This window comes from Chaetura pelagica, unplaced genomic scaffold, assembly GCF_000747805.2.
Source record: "Chaetura pelagica isolate M959 unplaced genomic scaffold, ChaPel_1.0 scaffold226, whole genome shotgun sequence".
Taxonomy (NCBI): domain Eukaryota; kingdom Metazoa; phylum Chordata; class Aves; order Apodiformes; family Apodidae; genus Chaetura; species Chaetura pelagica.
In genome coordinates, this window is record NW_009953495.1 from 511478 (window position 1) to 528308 (window position 16831).

Genomic DNA, 16831 nt, shown 5'->3' on the forward strand with positions numbered 1-16831 from the left:
GAGAGGCTTGGACAGACTAGATTGACACGCTGAAGTCGGCTGTACGAAATTCAAGAAGGCCAAGTGCCAGGTCCTGCACTTGGACCACAACATACCCATGTAATGTTAACACGTCTGGGGAAGAGTGTCTGGAAAGCTGTCTGGCAGAAATGGATCTGGGGGTTCTGATTGATAAGTGGCTGAATATGAGCCAGCAGTGTGCCCAGGTGGCCAAGAAGGCCAATGACATCCTGGCCTGTGCTAGAAATAGTGTGGCCAGCAGGACCAGGAAGGTGATTGACCCCCTGTACTCAGCACTGGTGAGGTCACACCTCAAATACTGTGTCCAGTTTTGGGCAACTCAACACAAGAAAGACATTGAGGTGCTGGAATGAGTCCAGAGAAGGGCAATGAAGCTGGTGAAGGGCCTTGGGAACAAGCCTTATGAGGAGCAGGTGAGGGAACTGAGGCTGTTTCATCTGAAGAAAAGGAGGCTGAGGGGAGACCTCATTGCCCTCTACAATTGCCTGAAAGGAGGTTGTAAAGAGGTAGGTTCTGGTCTCTTCTTACGAGTAACTGGTGATAGAACAAGAGGAAATGGCCTCAAGTTGAGCCAGGGAGGTTTAGACTAGACATAAGGAAGAATTTTTCCACTTAAAGGGTTGTCAGACATTGGAACATGCTGCCCAGGGAGGTGGTTGAGTCACCATCCCTGGATGTGTTTAAAAGTCATCTAGATGTGGTACCTGGGGACATGGCTTAGTGCTGGACTTGGGAGAACAGGATTAATGGTTGGACTCTATGATTTTGAATGCCTTTTCCAATCTAAGTGATTCTGTGACTCTGTGATTCAGTAATGTCTAATCTAAATCTTCTCTTTTCTAGTTTTAAGCCATTCCCTCTTGTCCTCTCACTACAAACCTTGCCAAAAGCCCCTCCCCAGCTTTCCTGTAGCCCCTTCAGGCACTGAAAGGCTGCTCTAAGGTCTCCCCAGAGCCTCTTCTTCTCCAGGCAGAAGAACCCAAACTCCCTCAGTCTGTCTTCATAGCAGAGGTGCTCCAGCCCTATGATCTTCTTTGCGGCCCTTCTCTGGACTTGCTCCAACAGCCCCACGTCCTTCTTATCTTGGGGGCTCCAGAGCTGGACACAGTTCTCTAGGTGCAATCTCACGAGAGCAGAGTACAGGTTGTATCTTACAATGGTGTTTAGCTGTTGGATATAAGGTGCAGAGCCCCTAAATCTGGTCATTCTGATTTTAGAATGTTGCTGGGTTTTATCCAGCTGTTGGGTCAGGGATATTGTAAAAGAATCAGCAAAAAGAGAAGAAAGGAAGCTTGTTTTCCTTTGAGTTTCTATATTTGTATGAAAGAAGAGTTCAGCAGAGTTAACACAAGATTCCATGGACATTTAATACAGGGTAAAAATAGACTAAAACACAGATCTGTGTGTACAAGGAACTGTAGAATTGCATACTTCTGCCAACACATATAAATGACAAGTCTTTAGGAGACCATATCTTATGAAAGAGCTAACTAGATACATTGCCAAATCCTTCAAATTCTGCCCTTTCATTATCCCATCAGTCTGCAATCCTGTGAAGTCTAACACAGAAACCAGACACAAGAAAGTTTACAACTGCAGACTGTGCAATTATTCAAAATGCATAACACAAACAGAAAGTCACTTCAGCATCATGGTGGTTACTGCCAGGTAAAGAAATGGCTGCTGAAGTGGAGAGAGAAAGGTTTAGAAAGGTAAGCTACATGGAGAAGTAGAATACACCTGCCACACTGACAACTTTGCACGTGGTAGATCTGTAATGCTTTTAGCTAGTTGAAAAGAAAAACAAGGGAGTTATTTTTTTCCAGTCATGGTTTCTGGGGCTGTCTTATTTAGGTTTAATCCAAAAAGGCACTACCCTTTTCAATTGCTTCAGTGGGCTTAAGATGAAGGTCTTAGAAATGTGTTCGGTGTTTTGCCCTGCTCCGCTTCAGTCTTTTCAGGGTCAAGGAATGGATTGATTATTCTCCAGGAAGAGCATTAATGCTCTCAGCTATGGTCAGCACCATGGCTTTTGGAGACAATTAATTCTTTCCAAGGCCTTTGCAGGGGCTGTAAAGAAAGCATTTCTAGTTTTAGTACTTAATTCTTAAAAAAAGAACTGTTTATGTAGAGACAACATTAGATGCCTTTTTCCATTCCAGCTATATATTAACACTCCTCTGCCCTCATCAGTATATTAATGAGGAAAAGCAAACAATTAAGAAAGGACCACAAGCAATTAAAAAAGATGTCATTACTAATGTTGCAAAAGAAACAGCTTGAAAATGTGTGCTTTCCCTTTCTGAATAATTCCTCTTAACATTGCCCCTGCTTCTTCCCGCTTCTTCATGCAGCTGTCACTTTCATCTTCTCATCTATCGAGCCTTATGGCTGACAGCAAATGAGCTACTAACATGGGATGCTGCTTTTTTCTGGGTTGCACAGAAAATGAATGTAGGCTTTGTAATTTCAGGCTCTGGAAATAGATATGTGTTAGTAGGCTAAGCTGCCGTGTTGAAGACACGTGGTGCTAAAATCTTTGATGGGGGTAATCCCTTCTGTTTGTTTGACAGCTCCATTTTAACCAAAAATCTCTTGGCATGAAAAAAATTAAACTCTGCCACTGAAAGTTCGTGCCTGCACACAGGAAAACATTGAGTGATGGGAAAACCACATACACTCCTTCTTCTGGGTTGCTTGGGACACTTGGTGTCTCATCCAGCCCCCCTGGTGCTGGTGATTGCCATGTCTCCCATGCACAGCCCCTGTGGCAGCTGGGCTGCCAAGCTGCCCCAGCTGGTGTGCAAATGTCTCCCTCCATGCCCCATGAGTGCTGGCTGATGTGCTTGCATGGGTCTGTTGAGCTGTGCACCTGTGTCAGTTCCCCAGAAGGCTTCATGAATGTCTGTGCCCCCACTGCTGCAGTGCCCAGAGGATGACAGCCCACCCAGTGAGACTGCAAACACAGATGGATCTACCAGACAACGGGCCCTACTCAGACAGCATCTGACACAGAACTGCTGTGGGGGCAAGTCTGGTCCTATGGAGTACAGCATAGCCTGATGTATGTTTGGGATGTCCAAGATGTCTTCATGTCTTCATGTACCTGCTGGGAGTGCCAGTTGAGGAGCCTGTCTCCCACACTCCCTGTATAGTGCATCTTGCCCATGAGGACACTTGAACTAGCCTATAGAAAATGTTAAACTGAGAGTCTAAATTTTTGCTTCTGCCTCACCTAGGGTGCTTATTTTGGGCAAAAGTTTGGCTTCTTCAAGCAACGGGGATTGAGAGCCTGCAGAGGTGGCTTTGCTCCCGGCTGTGGGCAGGAGGGAGTGAGTCCTCCTTCATGGGCAGTGCCCTCTGCACAGGGCTGGGAGGGAGGTGGGTTTGTGAGGAAAGAGAAGGAAAAGGATGAGTCACTCCCTCCTGCTTTTCTGTCTTGAAACTGGGCTGTCGTGGAGCCAAACAAGCAAAGGGAACAGGAAGAGAAGCAGGACAGAGAGTAGCCACAGCCCAGAGGGGTGCTTTGCAGGCTGCCACATCCTGGACCGTCTGTGCATTTTATGAGACTCAAAACTCAGAAATAAACTAGGCTGTTAACTGTTGAATGTGTGATATGCACAGAGCATCATGTGACGAAAATCTTAGATTCTTTACGATATTCTGAGATATCTTCTCCAGAATTACTGAAGTTTTTATTGCTAAGAAATGTAATAAACTCCCCTCGGAAGCTGAGTCATCCAGTGACTGTTTCTAAAAAATCCCAAGCAGTCATTCCAGATTTAGCTTGTCGGGTGCAGGGTGACTTGGCAGCCAACCCCATTTATTCAAAGTCAGGCTAAAAGCAAAATACAGAACTACTCTATAAAAGAGAGGAAACGGTGCTTCCCACATTTAAGAGGACATTTAAGAAGGTGAATGTGGGAAATTATCCAAGCAGTGAAGATAACAGTATCGTATGGTGAAAGAGATGTTCTTAAAACACACAATAAAATGTGATCAATGTATAACTTTTCCACGTGCTTCTGTCTGTGACCTTGTGTGCCCAAGAACAGCCTGCCTATCAGCCCCAGAGTGATTATCACAGCCTGCCATGTGATGGAGATGTCGTCAGACTGCCACTGCAATGTCTAAATTAGTCTCTGCCAATTGCAGATAAGATGCAGTCCAAGGTACTGGGGCATCTCTGCAGTGAATGTCAAGGCCATAGCTGTCCTCTGGCTGTGGCCTCACTGACTGGAGCAGTTGCACCCCACACAGCTTCCAGCTGCACATCACAGCTTCCCCCCAGAAGACTCATCTGCCTGCCACGCTGCTCATGAGGTCATTTCTACCCTGCTTCAGTCCACCTGGACTGGATGAGCAGAGACCTGTTTCAGGTGTGGCTGCTGCTGCGAAAGCAGGAGCCCCAGCGTGTTGGATGGTTAGGCCAAAGGAGCCTGGGAAAAGATAACATGGATCTTAGCCAGTCTTATCAGGATGTCGTAAATAATGCTTGTTGAGAGTGAAAAAACATGGCTGGAAGACTTCTGTGTGTGTGTGAATGTGCTGGCTTGGAAGACTGAGTTAGCAAACATGAGTGTATCATGTGAAGGCTGCCTGCTCAGGTATTATGCTCCAGTGTCCTAGACTAGCTGGATCCATTTCTGTATGGACGTAAGAGAGGACTCATGGAACAATAAAGCAGTTGCTTTGCACAGCAAGATGGCTCGTGCCTTTTCTTTCAGCTATCTCACTTGTGTACAACCAGATCGAGGGCCCTGGTAACAAGTGGGAATCAGGCACTAGTGGCCATTGCAGGAAAGGTTACAAATGCCACTATCCAAAGCACTTCAGGGCATAGACAACTATAAATATGGGTGGCGAGAAGGTTGTTTGGGAATTTCCCCACCGCTGAGCTGTGTTAAGCAGCCATGTGTGGAATCCTAACCTGCTGTTGATATGAAATACAGCAGCCAGAAAGTTCTCAAATGCATCTGGTCCAGCTACATGTACTGACAGCACAGAAGAGGAATAACCAAGCTGTTATACCTGTAACATGTAGAGATTCTTATTTCACAACTGCAATGTACTAGGATCTTTCATCTCTGCAGTCAGTGTTGCTCCTCCAAGAAGTGGTGAAGTGTTAAGAGGGGAATAAGTCATTCATGGCAGCCACTTGCTCATGGCCTAACAGAACTACCTATCCCAACTCTACCAAAATTCTAGGAAAATTTATCCCTTGGCTCTGTAAACTCAGCTTCAAACTATTAGCTGAGTGAGACTGCATGTCAATTCACAATCAATGTGATTTCTGCATGAAAAGACTGGGAAGTAGACCTGGCACGTGTCCTCTCCACTGTTCCAAGACCTACATTCCTAATGATCCATGTGAAGCTTGTATGGGAAACTCCTCTAACATTTTGAGCGACCCTGATTATTGAAAGCACATATATAGAAGTGTGAGCCCAAACACAGAAATCCAAAAAGCCTCCCAACATGCCACATAGCTGCCGAGCCTCTTTCATTGGGTGAAAATTATGAAAGATTTCCATGTGACAACTAATACCCCTCCTTGAACTAAGAACATTTGCCTTTTAAGAACATGTAAGATCTTTGAATCAGGATTTACTTCCCTTTCCTACGACTCGTTTCTTTTCTGTGGATTCTGTATAAATAGCACCTGAGGTTTGCTTCAAGTTTTTGTGTTCTTCCTTTTCTCTAGCAAAACTAAAAATTGTGAGCAACAGCAAGCAGAAGAAGGAAATACTGCTCCTACTAGAAGATACATGAGCAGAGGTAGGACATGATTTGTCTGCTTTTTCTGATGTAGATAAAAAAGGTTGCAATTGTTAAAATGCAACCTACTTTTATTTCTTTTTACTCACAGTAAGCCTTTTATTTGCAAGAAGCTATGATCATTGGCTTAACTTCTCTACCACAAAGCCAGTCTTGAGAAATCTTTTTGGCAGAAAAAAGGTGGATTTATATAACTGGGAATGTTTGACAGATGGAAGGTAACAATCAAGCTGTGGATCTGTTTAAGAGAGTCTCATTTTTTAACTAGATTAAAACTGTAGATGTTTTGTTTATGGCAAATTTTAAAAATCAAAGGTGTTAAAAGTCAGACTCCTGTTTTTTTCAGTTATGATTGCGCATGTAGAAAGGTTAATAAGATGCTAAGTTTAGATGAATCCAGTGTTAATTCTAAATAATACATTCTATTATATTTACGCTTGGTAATGTTGCTCCTGAAACACAAAGTGAGGGCTAGAAAGGAAACTTTTAAACAACACAAGAACTTCTGTTTTTTTCAGAAGTGCATTGGCAAATGCAACTGATCTCCTGTATAGCACCAAATCCATAACTGCTTTCCTATCTGAGTAATTAACATGAGACTGTGATGTCTGGGCTCCTCTTCAGACTAAGGTTTATTGTCATAAATAAAATACACAGAATTTTTTCCTGCCATATGAGGATCTAACATAGCAAAGAATTGTATTTTGAATGAACAGTCTGATTTCCCTCTTTAACTTTGCATGTGCAGAGCACCTTAATAAAAACAGGTTCTTTGGTAGTTCCTCCTCATGTTACAGCAACTAGAGTGTTTCAGAGCAGCAGACCTGAGACCAGCAGCTTGGAAAGAGAGAGTTTCATGCTCATGCCTTTAGTGACAGTGGAGGTTTCATCTTTACCTTTAGCAGCATCTTTCCACCACACCTTTCCAAAAGGAGCCCGGCCTTCTAGCATGGAGATTGATCCCACTGTCCACTGAGATGCAGGATGACTTGATTGACTGCTCTTGGATTAACCCTCCATGACAACTCAAGGTAGCCCAAGGCTGCTTCCCCAGGGTGGAATCACTGTGTTAATATCCCTGCAGGCATTTGTCTCCTTTTACCAGCTGGAATGAGGGTTCACACAGTGAAGTCAACCATGATTATTACACTGACAGGAACTAGGGGCAACCTGTGGCTGTAAGAAAAGTGCTGGCAGCTCAGAGCAATGTCCTTCTAGCCCAATATTCACTCTCCAATGGTGGCAATAAGTGAAGCTGGTGAGAGACACCACAGGAACCTGATCACCTTCCAGAGTGCTTTCCTCTTGCCTTTCCCCAGCATCCTGACTGCTGTCCAGGGCTGCTGGAGAGTACATCCTTGCCCAGGCTTTTTCATTTCTCATTCATTGTTCCTGCATTTGTCCAATCTCGTTTTGACCCCCACTGCCTGCTGTGGCAGCAGGGCCCCAGTACTGCTTGCTCCTCGCTGCACAGAGGAGCACCCACTGTTATTTCTTTGAAAGTGGACCCTCAACAACTGTACTGAGCACCCCAAGTTCCAGTACCACAGAACCCTATGAATAGCAGTGTTCATTCACACCATCTGACACCTTTGTGACTCTGTAAACCTCAGCCACATCCTTCTTCAGCTTCCTCCTCTCTGTACTGAAGAGACTCAGGCTTTTAGTTCTTTAGTTTTTGTTCACTGTAGCCCTCTTGATGATGCTCCTCATTTTGCTGACATTCTTGGTTGCTTCTGCTGTAGTAGCCAATGCAGAAATTACTGAAGTAAGTGGTCAAGTGATGCCAGTGCCAAATGCCCTCTCCTGAATGAAACAGCCAGTTTCAAGTTCATATAATGTAGGCATGGCTTAGGTTATTTTTCCCAACATGCATTACCTGACATCAAAATACATTAATGTTCATCTACCACCCTTTCAGCATGGCATCTTCCAAGCTGGATACCTGTCTTCTCCAGGTTATTGATAAAGATATTGGATAAATCTGGTCTGAGTTGCAAACCCTAGAGGACACCATTGCTGATTCATTAAGTCTGACACTTTGTTTCTAACCTGTCAGCCAGCTTTCAGTCCATAAAAGAATATGCCTTCCAGCTCTCTGGCAAATTGGTTCCTTAATAAACCCTTGGTGCAGAGCACTGTCAGACTTTGACAAATGCAACTGTATAAATGCATACATATCCATATACACATATAAAAAGACCAGCATGCCCCCTTTATCCAGCACCCTTAAAGCCCTTCAGTGGGTGACTGGAGCAGAATCTCCTTTTTCAAAAGACCTGCTGGCTCTTTCTCACCAGTCTGGAGTTTCAATGAGCTGAGCACCTTCATTCTTCATTACAGACTCCCCCACCAGAGCTGGACATTGGTCTCAGGGGTGGGTGGCTCCCAGCACTGGAGTGACTGGACTGACTCATGGCCCTTGAGCTGCCCTCTCAAGCCCTTGCTGTAGATGAGAGCTGCACTGGTGACACACCAGTCCCTTGATTGTACAGTGCCTGATTGTAATGGTGGGTTACGTGCCTTAGCTGGCAGTCTCATGGTTGAGATCCTTTGGGATACTTGTATGAATGCCATCTGGTCCTGACAGCTTATTGGCCCCTCACTTCTCTGGTCAGTGTAATACTTCCTGCCCTCTTCCCTCCAGTGGGGCTGGCTCCTCTGACATGTTTGCCACATCAGGCATGAAAATACCCCAACACCTTTGGCAGGAAGACTGAATTCATGGAGTTTCTCTGCTATGGTCTTGTTGTCAATCTCTTGCCATCAGACAACCCTGCCAATTCTCTAGCAGTCTTTTGTCTTTCAATGGGTTTGCAAAACTTACTATCAGCTTGAGCATAATTTCCCACTTGCTTTTAACTGTTTTTCTTTTTAATTCTCTTGGTTTCCTTACCACATTTGTCTGCCACTATACTGACTTTCCTGTTCTCCCCACTGGGACAAGCCTTCAGATTTCTAAATGGTGATCTATTCCCTGTAATTGTCCTGCTAACTCTTCTACTGATAGACATAGGGCTCAATATGTCACTTAAGACAGCACATGGCAGGCAACTGGATTTGTGGGCAGTTGGATTTGCCTTCCCTAGTTATTGCAGTTGGGCTTTATTTCCCTGATAGCTTGTCAGAGGTGCATTGGATGTCACTTCACTACCCTCACAGGTCTCATCAGTCCAGCCCACTTCTTCTCCCATGCCCATCAGCTTCCTTGTTGCTGCTAATTGAATACTCCTCTGCAAACCTCTCATCTGCAACTCCAGCAGCCTGGCACTGCTGTGGGTAATGGTGCTGTCTCTCATTTCTGTGTCACTTGCCTTTATCCTAAAAGGTCCTTTCATTCCTTATAAACCTAAACTTCCCCTCTCTACTATCTCAGCCATGCACTGAAACATGGGGTTTACCTGAGCTTCTCTCTTGCCTCATAGCTGAGCCCCTAGGATCCTACCTTCATCCTTGGTGCCCACAATAACCACAACCACCACAAGCTCCTCCTCTGCATGCCTGAGAGATCTGCACAGACATCTCATGAGGTCTTCTCCCTGCACAGACCTGTTTGTGTCCTGCTCCTGCTGAGCCACCCTTGCCTTCAGACAACCAGCCTCATCCCTCATGTCCCCAGCCCCTTGCCCTGCACACACACATGCACAAAACCTGCCCTGAGCAAGCAACCACACCTACCACATGCTGGGCAGTTTATGGGGTAGGCCCTACCCCGCTGCTAGACTGCAACCTGCATCCCAAGCCTAAAAGCCTATAATTTTAGGGCACTGCTAATAGAATCATAGAATCATAGAATCATAGAATCTTAGGGGCTGGAAGGGACCTCGAGAGATCATCTAGTCCAACCCCCCTGCCAGAGCAGGGTCACCTAGAGTACATCACACAGGAACTCATCCAGGTGGGTTTTGAATGTCTCCAGTGAGGGAGACTCCACAACCTCCCTGGGCAGTCTGTTCCAGTGCTCTGTCACTCTTACAGTAAAAAAATTTTTTCGGATATTCACCTTGAACCTCCTATGCTCCAATTTACACCCATTACCCCTTGTCCTATCACTGGTCATCACCGAGAAAAGCCTAACTCCGTCCCCCTGACACTCACCCCTTACATATTTGTAAACATTGATGAGGTCACCCCTCAGTCTCCTTTTCTCCAAGCTAAAGAGACCCAGCTCCCTCAGCCTTTCCTCATAAGGGAGATGTTCCACTCCCCTAATCATCTTCGTAGCTCTGCGCTGGACTCTTTCAAGCAGTTCCCTGTCCTTCTTGAACTGAGGGGCCCAGAACTGGACACAATACTCCAGATGTGGCCTCACCAATGCAGAATAGAGGGGGAGGAGAACCTCTCTTGACCTACTAACCACACCCTTTCTAATGCACCCCAGGATGCCATTGGCCTTCTTGGCCACAAGGGCACATTGCTGGCTCATGGTCATCCTCCTGTCTACCAGGACCCCCAGGTCCCTTTCACCTACACTACTCTCCAGCAGTTCAGCCCCCAACCTGTACTGGGACATGGTGTTGTTCTTCCCCAAATGTAAAACTCTGCACTTCCCCTTGTTGAATTTCATCATGTTTCTCCCCGCCCAACTCTCCAACCTATCTAAGTCTCTCTGAATGGCAGCACAGCCTTCTGGTGTGTCAGCCACTCCTCCCAGCTTAGTGTCATCAGCAAACTTGCTGAGGGTACATTCTATACCCTCATCCAGGTCGTTGATGAAGATGTTGAACAACACCGGTCCCAGTACCGACCCCTGTGGGACTCCACTAGTCACACACCTCCAACCAGATTCTGCCCCATTGACTACAACTCTCTGACTCCTTCCTTTCAACCAGTTCCTAATCCACCTCACTTCCTGATCACCAAACCCATACCTGATCAACTTTTCTACAAGGATGCTGTGGGAGACGGTGTCAAATGCTTTACTGAAATCAAGATAAACCACATCTACCGCTCTACCATCATCTATCCACCTAGTAATTTCCTCATAGAAGGCTATGAGGTTAGTCAAACATGATTTACCCTTGATAAAACCATGTTGACTGCTCTTGATGACCCCCATGTCCTTGATGTGCCTGGAGATAGTCACAAGAACAAGTTGTTCCATCACCTTTCCAGGGATGGAGGTGAGGCTGACCGGTCTATAGTTACCCGGGTCCTCCTTCTTGCCCTTCTTGTAGACTGGAGTGACATTTGCTATCCTCCAGTCCTCAGGCACCTCACCTGTTGCCCATGACTTACTGAAGATGATGGAGAGTGGCCTAGCAATGACCTCCGCCAGCTCCCTCAGCACCCTTGGGTGCATTCCATCTGGACCCATTGATTTATGGATGTCCAGATTACTCAACTGATCCCTAACCCAATCCTCATCTACCATGTCAAACTCTTCCTCTATCTTGACTTCTTCTGGGGCTATATGAATCTGGGGCTCATAGGGAGACCCTGCAGGAGTGAAGACAGAGGCAAAGAAGGCATTCAGCACCTCTGCCTTCTTTATATCCTCTGTCACCAGGGCTCCCACCTCATTCCTCAATGGGCCAATATTGCCTCTACTGCTAGTTTTGCTAGCTATGTATTTGAAAAAGCCCTTTCTATTATCCTTAACCTGACTTGCAAGGTTAAGTTCCAAGGAGGCCTTAGCTTTCCTAATTGCCTCCCTACATCCTCTGACAACAGTCCTATATTCCTCCCACGTGACCAGCCCCTCCTTCCATGATCTGTAGATTTTCCTTTTCCACTTAAGTTTGCCCAGTAGTTCCTTCTTTAACCATGCAGGTCTCCTAGCACCCTTACTAGATTTCCTAACCATTGGGACACTCTGATCCTGTGCTTGCAAGAAGTGGTCCTTGAATGTTGACCAGCTATCTTGAGCTCCTTTATTTTCTAGCACCCTGTCCCATGGGATTTCCCTTAATAGATGATTGAGGAGACCAAAGTTTGCCCTGTGGAAGTCCAGGGTTCTGGTCCTGCTGGGTATTTTGTTCCTTCCACACAGGATATGTACTCATATAAAATCTGTTTTGTTGTGATTACATCAGCTCAGTTAAGATTTTATTAGCATTTAAATTCTATCACCATGCCTTACAAATTAGGTAGTTAATATTGTACAAACAAGGCAAACAAATAATTATCTTACTGTATTGCTTAATAATCTACCTGGTCTTCTGACATTTTTCAAAAAGAATTTTCAGCTTCAGTACAATACATTTTTTTTCTACTATGTTCTTGTTTGTTACACAGTTGTCAGGCTTTTCACTCTCAGTCTATCCTTCTTTCTCTCTTTCTTTACCTTTCTTCTTTTAGATTCTGTAGTATTGCTACATTAAAAGAGAAAGCAAGGAGACTTGCTATTAAGGGGAAGAAATTCAAAGTAGAGTGAAAAGTCATAGCAGTACTGTGAATAATTAGAATGCAATGATTCTTTGAAATATAAATATGTGTAATTTTGTAGGAGTGTAAAATGGTTTGGTTTTTTTGTCCCTTGTTTTTTCTTTCTGGGTTTCAGTGTTTAGGAGTAAGGTAGGACAGGTAACAGCTTCTGTTGTTCAAATTTAAAAAAATGGAAGAGAATATTTCAGATTATCCCATATTTTGTTTTATTTTTATTTTTCTATTATAACCACTTATTTATTTGTTTATTTGTTTTATCTAAATGTTGCATTTTAAAATGCTTTTAAATTCCCTCTTTCAGAGGTTTACCTTTTCTGAATTCACAGCTCAGCAAATCTGCAGGAATTCAAAACTGTTTCTCTACCACCACATTTGTTTTTATTATGTATGTCTTCAAAAAGAGGTTATTCTAAACATTACAGATTTACCTATGGATAAGAAATCATGAGTTATAATATTATCTTTTCCAATCCTTTCAGTTCTCAGTTTTCTCAGTCTAGCCTTCTCTTTGACTCAAAGATTCTTCCAAGTTTAGTCCACATTGAAACTTGTTCTGGTTCTTCTACTCCAGAACACTTTACCTATCTCTATTTTTTCCTGTATTTTCTTTATTTTAGAAATTCTCTATTCAGTCAAATCATATATTTGCTCTTCTTACAGCACTGCTTTTCTTTAGGTTCCACTGTAAAATCATTAAAATAAGAAGCTTTTAAAGGCCTTTCAATAGCCCTTGGAAAAGGTCCTATGTATATATTTTGGGGGAAAACCTCCCAAAATCTGCATGGAGTGTTTAGACCCTATGTAAAAAAAAAAAAGGAAAAAAAAAAAATAAGTCTTGAAGGCTGCTTTCTCTATTCTCTGTTCTAGAGAAGTAAAAGCATGGTCCTTTCTTTGGAAAAGAGAGGAGAAATTGATGAGAATTAAAAGGCCTGTTCTTAGCAAAATCTTAGAAAGCCTCATCAACCTCCTCACCTTGATCAGGAGGTCTGTAGTAGACCCCCACAACTGTGTCACCCGCACCTGCTTGCCCCTTAATTCTTACCCACAGACTTTCAACTTGCCCCTCATCAGCCCCTGCACGAAACTCAATACATTCTAGTTGCTCTCTCACATAAAGAGCAACTCCACCACCTCGCTTCCCTGCCCTATCTTTCCTAAAAAGCACATATCCATCCATGGCCACATTCCAGTCATGTGAGCTGTCCCACCATGTCTCTGTTATTGCTACTAGATCATAACCCTTAGCCCGCACACAGACCTCTAATTCCTCCTGCTTGTTCCCCATGCTGCGTGCATTAGCATACAGGCATTTCAGGAAACGAACAGAGCACACTGGTGGGACTAAATCCTCCTTGGACGACCTGACTTTGGGCCATGGTGTGTTCCTCTTGTGCTTGTCCCTAACAGACCCGGTCTTCTCCCCTTCCCCCATCACATCTAGTTTAAAGCTCTATCAATGAGCCCTGCCAAGTCCTGCCCCAAAAGCCTCTTCCCCCTCTGGGACAGGTGCATCCCACCTGCTACCATCAGTCCAGGTGCCTCATATAGCATCCCATGATCAAAAAAACCAAAACCCTGTCTATGACACCAATCTCTTAACCATTCGTTAACCTGCAATAGTTTAGTATCTTCTCCAATTAAACAAAGCTCCTCTTCTTTTTGCTCTATCAGTTCCCCACCTGGTTTGCACACCCATCCATTAGTTAAGGATGTTAGATTCACCTTCAGGAAGGAATGTCTTTGTTATGTCTTTACTGTAAGCCACACTCAAGCCATGGTAAGATAAATGGCCAAGTATTGATAATAAATGGGTGTAATTTATCACATATGTAATTTATAATTAAAAGTAAATATTTATTTATAAAATACATAATAATGAAGCTGAAAATCCTTCTAAAAGACTTCCGAGAGATCAAGAAAAAAACTCATCCAAACTTTACATCTAACCTGCTTATACAGCAGTTGTTTCAGAAAAGCTTCCTTTGTCCTTGCTCAGCTGGTGTACCCTGACTCTTTCCTCCCAGGGTGGTGGTCAGAAATGCCATGTAGTTCTGGTTTTTAGGCTAAAATTTTCCTGCTCTATCTCTTGAATATATTGGCAGATTCAGAGAGGGAATTGCTCCCACTATTAAACAAGCAACAATACCAAAGCCTTCCTTTCAAAACACTACTACTGTCTGCAGGTCAGCTGGGAGAAGAAATCAGGAGTTCAGCAAGGAAATAGACTCTAATGAAAAAAAAAATATTCACCGCATTTTAGTGATAAGTGGCTTTGATTTTATTGAATTATATCCTCATAGAAGGAAAAATGTCACTCTCTATGAACACAGCCCATTTTCTCACAGGCCATTTTCTTTAGGGCTGCAAATGTGGACTGCCATGGGATCTGCAGTAAGTGTAGATGCCTGTCTGATGCTGAACAGTCAAGCACAAAAAAAAGGTTAAAAAGTAGAAAATGAGGCAAAGGGCACAGAAAAAGAGGCAGAGAAAGCTATCAGAGACTTCCAGGAAAGAAGAAATACAGTGTAAGGAGGAGGGTGTTAAAAAAGGAACCGTGCATAACTAGCATAGTATTTACACAGTGTTTAAGGTTAAAATGTCCTTTACTCATACATTCTGATGTATAACAATATTGCTCAGGGGAGTTCAGTGACATGCTGTCAACAACATACCAGAAAAATTTCACTAATTCCAGAAGACAAATTCAATTCTTTTGTCTTTTACTCCTAATTTGAAACACAGATTAACCAGCAGACAGTGATTTCTTCTCTGATCGGATTTTGGTGTTTCCATGGCAGGTAACTGAGAACTCAGAATCTCCCTGCTACAAAATGCCTGACAGCAAGTTGGCTTGTTTTGCACAGAGAAGATTAGAGAATTGCCATTAAAATACACACATAGCACTCATCTTTAAAAGGCAGCACTTCCATAGGCTGAGACAACAACCAACTGCTGTAGTAATGAAACTGTTTAGAGATGAATTGAGGCATTGCCTTGAGATGTGTATTTACTGGGACATCACAAGTGCTTACTTACCTTTACTTTCCACTGCCCTCTGCATCTTGCAATTTCTGTCATCAGTGAAATAGTCCTGAACAGCTGAACACACTGCCTGGCCTGTAGCCCAGCACTCACACCACTTCTTTTTACTTTGGCAGAAAGACGGAGGCCCTAGAATATATCTGACATGACACTAAACAGCAGCTTCACCAGCAGCTCCTTCAACTGTACAATTGATGGCTTCAAGCAAGTCATTTATCCCATCATGTATCTCTCTATCTTCTTCCTGGGTACTGTTGGAAATGGCCTCTCCATTTATGTTTTCTTTCAGCCTTTGAAGAGGAAGACGTCAGTGAACATTTACTTGCAGAACTTGGCTGTTTCAGATCTCTTGTTTGTGATCACTTTGCCCTTTCGAGCAACATATTTCCTGTTGGGATCACACTGGATATTTGGTGATATCATCTGCAGAATCATGACTTACACCTTGTACGTGAACATGTACGGCAGCATTTATTTTCTCACCGTGCTCAGTGTGGTTCGTTTTATAGCCATTGTCTACCCATTCAAACACTGGAAAATAACCAACATGAAGTATGCCAGGATAATATGCACTGCCATATGGGTCTTTGTGCTGGCAGCCTGCAGCCCTCTGTTAGGCAAGGAAATGGCTGGTTACAGAAATCCAGCCAAGTGCTTGGACCTCCACCCCTCTAGCACGTTCAGGGTCCTCCTGATGAACAGCTTTGCCCTCATCATGGGCTTCATTCTGCCATTTTGCACAATTATTGTCTGCTACATCTTTGCAATCAAAACATTGCTTAAGTCCATGACTCTACAGCGCAAGAAGCCAGTTTGTCACAAGAAGGCACTGTCAACCATCATCATCACCCTCATCCTCTTCCTTATCTGCTTCCTGCCGTATCACGTACTGCGAACTGCCCACCTGATGTACAGCAGCTGCAGCCAGGCCAACCTGCCCATGCACAAAGCACTTGTGGTCAGTCTCTGCCTTGCTGCCATGAACAGCTGCCTTGATCCCATCCTTTATTACTTCGCTGCTGAAGATTTCAAAGTGAAAATCAAAAGTTTGTACCACAGATAGCTGAGGCAGAGTTGCAAAATCCTATACATACAGGGCTGACGTGACATCTAGATCTGGTCCATAGTGTTCAGTGGCAGAGGCTGTGTGGTGCTATCCAGCCTGCAGCCATGTTACTTGTTGCTGGACACATCTAGAGTAAAAGTATCTTGAAGAGAACTCATTGGGGATGGCCAAAACGCAGGTAGGATGACCAGAGTGCAGGTGACTGGGTGTGATCCCTGGTCCTATTTAGCAGTGTAGATATACTTCTAGTGTTCACCCTCTACAAGACAAGGGATTGAACGTAGTTTATCTTGCTTCTAGAATCACAGAATAGTTTGGGTTGGAAGGAACCTTACAGATCACTTAGTTCCAACCCCCCTTCCATGGGCAAGGATACCTTCCAGTAGACTAGGTTGCTCAGAGCTCCATCCAACCTAGTCTCTTTCACAATATCAAATTCTGTGACTCTGTGATTCCATTTCACAGTACTCAGCCAGTGACTTGAGGGGAAACTGCTCACCTGACTCCTTCAGTGTCTGTGCCTGAAGCTCTCTGTGG

General features: G+C 44.0%; 1 protein-coding gene across 1 annotated transcript; it reads left to right on the forward strand.

Moving 5' to 3' along the window:
* Positions 1-15373: 15373 nt before the first annotated feature.
* CYSLTR2 (cysteinyl leukotriene receptor 2) lies at positions 15374-16291 on the forward strand. The gene has a single exon (XM_009999081.1). The coding sequence runs from the start codon at positions 15374-15376 to the stop codon at positions 16289-16291; it is 918 nt and encodes a 305-aa protein (XP_009997383.1).
* The last annotated feature ends 540 nt before the right edge of the window (positions 16292-16831 follow it).